The following is a 5686-nucleotide window of genomic DNA, read 5'->3' on the forward strand; positions in this document are numbered from 1 at the left end:
ATGGGGCGCGGAGCACACGTCGACGCTGGACACGGTCAACAATCTCGGCATTCTGTACAAGAGTCAAGGCAAGATGGCGGAGGCGGAGGAGATGTGCATGCGGGCGCTATGCGGGTACGAGAAGGCACGGGGACCGGATCATGCGGATACGCTTCGAACGGCTACAAATCTGCTCTCACTTTACAAGACGGAAGCCTTTATACATTTCACTCATGTGAATGCAAGAAAATTGCGCCTTCCCCAAGCATTCACGCCCTACGCATCGAATGGCGCCCGGTTCACACTAGAAAAGCTTAGCCGGCTGTTTGCTTGTTGCGAACGCCTGCTTCAGCATAAAATGGGCATTGTCGGTAGGATTCTGATGTGGATAGACGACCGCGAGCATGCAATTACTGCCTTCCAATTTTACAGGAGCTCGCAAGATGGGCCCGGATGCGACGCCTGCGGTAAGAACCTGGGACCGGGCGACAGACATCTAGTGTGCAAGTGCTGTCCGGATGTCGATCTGTGCGAGCCGTGTTTTCAAAACTCTACCAGTAGCATTGATCAAGACGATGGTGCATTTTCAGCATGCGCGACTCACGACTTTCTGGACGTTCCCCGCACTCTGGGGACTCTTCGTGGAGAGCTCTTGATCAACGATTTCACGGCCAGGCAGTGGATAAGTCAATTGCTTGAGACGACCCACACATTAGAAGCGAGGGAATTTCATTCGAAGGGCGGCGTCAAGTCCGTGTAGAATCTGTAGACAGTCCTCTTCGTGCATGTATCGTAGCAGTGCTCCGAACATGTGCTTTCTATTTCCTCTTCTTCTTTCGTTCGCCTTTGCTCTAGGACTACTTAAAGACGACCTCCGCCCCTTGCACCGGGTCTCGTTGTGTAAGAGTGTCCGGGAGGACTGTCGGGCAACGGATATAGACACGCAAAGTGGTAGCATACTATCGTGCAAATTACCTGTGTAAATGGTCGGCTCCGTAGACCACAGTGGTTTACTGCTCCTCGCAGTTTCGGCATGGCTTGGATTTGTGGGCGAAGTGATCAGAAAAGGATGTTTGTCCGGGTCTCGTGTTTGAAGGAGTCGAGATCGAATTTGTTTCGAGGTTTAGTCTCACCTAATGGCCTTGCAAACCCATCGGCAGACCTGGAATATATAGGCTATCATTCGTCCTAAAACGTCCTTACACTAGTTCGAATTGATTGATTTCATTTCGATCCACATATACGCGCCCATTGTAACCGCCCACACTCACTGTGCCGCAACTGCGGACGCGTTTCACGTACGGGCAGGAAACAACACTTTGCGGCGCTTCGTTGCTGCCACTCATCACTCGTATGTGGACTAACTTAAATAAGTTTTCACGGACATTCGAAAGCAATACCGATAGCTTCTACCTTATCGCCTGCCATCCTGATGCACTATTGGTGGTAAGAGGATCGACCGACTCGACGACCGCTTCAGTGACAGACGGGCTGAATTCATGTACATCGGATTACTATGAATAGATTCGCTGTGATGGACATGACAGGACAAGATTTAAGCGCCGGCTTGTTTGTCATATTACGCCAAGGCGACGCAGATGATCGGGGACCAAGTGGACGGATATGATCTCCTTCACGCTCAGATCTTCCGTCTTGCTAGACTTTTCGAAGGACAATTAGCGCGCGTCAAGGAGAGCATAAGTTGGTTTCAGATGGCGGGACGTGCTGTTTTAGGCTTGTTAGACCGCCACAAGCTCTATAGAGACATCTATTAGCTCAAACCTAGAGAGGTGCTCAAGGATGACGACAAAGGTCAAGTCAGGATTCAAGACTCCCGCTATGTCCTAATTGTTATTGCCGCCTAGTCATATCTGCAGCTAGAAACAAACATCCTAGCCGAGTTGAGTTTCTCCTCGAGTAGAATCCAAGAAGAGGCGCCGGTCCTGCTGCTTCCGCTAAAGGTGCCCCCGAACAAAGAAGACATCCCTAAGCGGGGAGATACAAATGAGACAGACCAGATTCTTAGTACTTCGTGGTGCCTCAGTGCCAAGTGATTGGATGCGTCAGTAGAAAGTGGCACCTCCGAAGCTCACGTCTGATCTGGTCATCCAGCTTAGACAAGGCATCCCGTCAAATATTGTAATGTTGCGAAGATTGCGACAGCCCGGCCGAATCCAGGTTCGACCCATGCACGAACTCTTCTTTTCACCGGAACACATATCTGAGACCAAAGCATTCTTTTGTCATTTCCAGTCACTGCATTATTCTATTAACTAAGGACGATGATGTTATAAGTTAGCTTGTGGATCGTGATGTGTGCCGTCCTCAGGCGTGACAAAGTTGCTTGAAATTTGTAGCATGCTCCAGGACGCACGCATCCACTAATACTTGCCTTATCGCAGGCGCTCGCCTGTCTCTAATTTCCAGAGCAGGTGCATCTATGACATAGCATGGGTTTGTGCCACGCCTGCTAGCTATCAATCAGCTATCGATCAACTTGACTGATATTCAGTACCCGCTTTGCACAAATGGCGGAAATGGAATCATCTTCGACGAGTGCGGACACAGCTAGTTCCGTCCATTCGTCCCTCTCTACGCGCCGTTTGGATAAGGATGTGCTGGACGTGCTGGAAGATCTGCAACTCAATCAGAAGGAACTCATACAGCAGATCAGCAACCTGCAGGAGAATCAAGCATCGATTCTCGAGGAACTCAAGGAACTGAAACGTGTGTCGGCGGTTCCAAAGCATCGCAGTCCCAAAGTGCCGAAAGTAAGTGCAGGCCGACAGCTGACAGACACGACGGAGCTCCTGGAGATGATTTTGCTTCAGCTGCCTTACAAAGACATATTGCGCTACATTCGCGTAAGCAAGACTTTCCGATTGGCCATTCTTGGGTCCATTCCGATCCAGTCTTCGCTATTCTTCGTACCAGGGACGAACGCTCTAGCATCAAGTTCTGTCATGTTGAATCCCACAATGAAACATGAGCAATTTTACAAGTGCATCCGGCTGTGGTTTGATGATGCGCTCGATCGCTTGCGGTATTGCGACCGAGGAGGCCGCAAGGTATTACAAATCAAATCCGCAGAAATAACGAACGCGAAATTGCAGGGTCTGCCAGTACTCAGTGTCAAGATGGAGATGATTTCACGACGCTGGGGGTCGCCGGGGCACTTCGATGCTGGCTCGTGGAAGCGTATGTATCTTACACGACAACCCTGCACGGTACAGTGGGAATTCACACACTGTCTTAATATGTACTCGCATGAGACGGTGAGCGGCTCGGTCGCTGGATTGTACAAGATGGATCAATTCCTCGATGCCCTTGCAGATTCGATACCCCAGCATCGCCGTCGGTGACGACAAGGATTACAGTCCACTGGCGTCCCATTTCCAATAGGACCCCTTTGAAAGCCAAAATGATGAAACAAGGGTTGCACTTTTGGTGTCAATTTTTAACATACATATTACGAAATGGATAGTGATTGGTGTCGCTCACGCCGATGTCACGTGTCGTCCGGATTATGCTTCAAGTGTCCAATGCTACGTGAGATTTATCGAGTAGCATCACCAGAGATCGCCGGGCCCGCTGTGCTACATGTGATTGATCTGGCTGGCAGCGATAGTGCGCCGTGCTTGCGATTCTTCATACTCGGCGATGGCGTCAGCACAACCGCTCAGCCCAGACACGGGCTCCCACGTGCGCTTCCACTCTACCAAATATATCGTTTCTCCGAGAAATCCGCGACTTCGCCCGACGATCCGTTTGACCTGCCAAGTCGGCTCGTCGTGTGAGCATGTGCGCGGACTGATTGGCGTTGTGTCCAATGGCGATGCAGATGAGCAGCGGCTGGAGGAACGTGTGTAGTCTGCGTTCTGCGAATGCGAATCCCGATGCTTGCAAGGACGCCGTTTCTTCATGATGTCATGGCGTTCATCTTGCGGCTGTCGTCGCCTCTTCGGGATGTTAGTCATAAGCTGTGATGAGCGTTGCCTCCGTTTCCTGCGGGGCATCTCGTCCTCCTCGTCCTCACTGGAGACAGATCTGGCCCGATTTGAAGACAGACGCCCCTTCTCTGAGCAGTTGATTCCAAGACTGATCTCTCGAAGAGGGACCGAAGAGGACTGTTCAAGTGCGTGACTCAGAACCGGGACACATTCTGCTCCCAGGGTCGTCGTAAGTAAGGTGTGCAGCGGTCCACTCTGACTTGCAACACAACCAGTGTCGGTCTCTTCCTGAAACACGCCAGACCACGCTTCTTCGTTGCTCTCTTCATCAGAGGTAGGCTGCGAGTGGAGCTGTCGTGAATCGCTGATGCTGTTGCTTCTGTCTTTATCGACATTTCCCAGTCCGCAATCCACTTCATCGGCACTGCGCGAGATGCTGCTGACGGGGGTTGTCGCCTGCACAGACGATATGCGAGAAGTGTCACCGCTTGTCCAACAACGCCATCCAGGAATCGGACTCTTCGGCACAGACACCTGTGACGGTGAGTGGTGTGACCTGTCCTGCTCTTCAGACTGTGAGCTCACAGTGGTCGTGAGTGGTGCGAGAGTATGGGCAGTTTCCATTGGAATGCACGGCATGGACGAGGCACTTCCGCCTTCGCAGTCATCACATCGCTGTGGCACTGCCGCGACTGACGTTCTGCCAGCGGCGAGCTCAAGCTCATCCTCACGAGCCCCTGCATGTTGACCTGTAAGATCAGGAATTTGACATCAGCGATGCTCTTTGCAGAGGTGCACAACTCTCAGCTCACCATTCTGAACGTCCGCGTTGGACTCGTGAGCTCTCCTTGCAATATCAAGCGGTGGTCGTACTGGAGGCGGGCGAGGCGTCTGCGATCGAGGGGTCTTGTTGGCGTGGGGATCGTAGAAATGAATAGTCAGGTCGTTGCGCACTTGTTCTGTCGCGAACATCGTCAGGCCCGGAGAAGCTTGTGAAGGCATGCTGGTCGGAAGTGATGGGGATAATAAATTTGAGGGCAGCAGCGCGACGAGATTATGACTGAACGGGGCCTCGATGAGACCCCCAAATTCCGCATCGTGAGCGGTAGTAGCGATCTCGGACAAGGGGCCAGCTGAGCCCACGCTCGCACGTCTGCCTACTCGATCCTCGGACGCCTCAGACTTTCGCGGCCACACCATCCCCGAACTTGGCAATGCAGGAGCTGTATTTGGAATGTGCAATGCTATATCGGGCCCCTGTAAGCCAATTATCGATTCTGCGGGAATGGCTGCAAGTGAGTCAGGCATGGTGTTGGTCCATCTCTCAGACCCGAAGCCCGGTGTTGACCAGCCAATCACTGCATCCACAACGGAGGACCTGGGCAGCTATCAACCATTGACCGTATCTCGACTCCATCGCGGCGCTCGCCGAGTCTTGTTGGGGGCGCAGCCAAACCGCAGGGGAGTGATGCAACACCGGTGAACCTTTTCTGCGCACGCCGCTCGGGATGGTACCCTGATCAGAAGGCCAGTACGTGTCAGGCTGCCAGCGCGTGTTTGTCACGCAAGGGCTCATCCTTTGGCTCCACATCTGCGCAGCCCCCTGGAAGTCTAGTTGATGACACCTTCACCGCCGCACCGCGCACTAATGCTTCATGCTGCCGCAATGGCAGTATGGCCTGCAAGAGGAAACGGCCACAAATCGTTGGGTACGAAGGGGACTTCGCCCGAAGCAACCGCTATCGAACTTGTGGAGA

General features: G+C 52.6%; 3 protein-coding genes across 3 annotated transcripts in view; 2 read left to right on the top strand and 1 right to left on the bottom strand.

The window, feature by feature from the left end:
• The window catches only part of K489DRAFT_405526 (purine and uridine phosphorylase), a gene marked incomplete at its 3' end in the record, with an annotated part of 3682 nt that extends 2943 nt beyond the window's left edge, over positions 1-739 (top strand). Inside the window, exon 5 of the mRNA XM_033607160.1 lies at positions 64-739. Coding sequence (XP_033454873.1) covers positions 64-739 — 676 coding nt within the window. The remainder of the gene's footprint in view (positions 1-63) is intronic.
• Positions 740-2507: 1768 nt separating this feature from the next.
• Positions 2508-3341, top strand: K489DRAFT_405527 (uncharacterized protein; the record flags this gene model as incomplete). Its single annotated transcript, XM_033607161.1, has 1 exon — positions 2508-3341. One exon carries the CDS (start codon positions 2508-2510, stop codon positions 3339-3341), a length of 834 nt encoding a protein of 277 aa, XP_033454874.1.
• Positions 3342-3517: 176 nt separating this feature from the next.
• Positions 3518-5392, bottom strand: K489DRAFT_140758 (uncharacterized protein). The gene is made up of 3 exons (XM_033599132.1): positions 4742-5392; positions 4325-4666; positions 3518-3801 (listed from the first exon to the last, which is right to left on the bottom strand). Exons 1-3 carry the CDS (start codon positions 5235-5237, stop codon positions 3695-3697), a joined length of 945 nt encoding a protein of 314 aa, XP_033454875.1. The 5' UTR covers positions 5238-5392; the 3' UTR covers positions 3518-3694.
• Positions 5393-5686: the final 294 nt, after the last annotated feature.

The sequence above is a fragment of the Dissoconium aciculare genome (assembly GCF_010015565.1).
Source record: "Dissoconium aciculare CBS 342.82 unplaced genomic scaffold K489scaffold_28, whole genome shotgun sequence".
Lineage (NCBI taxonomy): Eukaryota > Fungi > Ascomycota > Dothideomycetes > Mycosphaerellales > Dissoconiaceae > Dissoconium > Dissoconium aciculare.

Excerpts from the sequence above, each read along its gene's own strand:
- K489DRAFT_140758 (XM_033599132.1), bottom strand. The coding sequence starts at position 5,237 with ATGCCTGACTCACTTGCAGCCATTCCCGCAGAATCGATAATTGGCTTA. Across the intron at positions 4,667-4,741 it reads CAACGCGGACGTTCAGAATG|GGGCTCGTGAGGATGAGCTT; the intron begins GTGAGCTGAGAG and ends GTCAACATGCAG. Across the intron at positions 3,802-4,324 it reads AGTGGATTGCGGACTGGGAA|AACGCCAATCAGTCCGCGCA; the intron begins ATGTCGATAAAG and ends GCCATTGGACAC.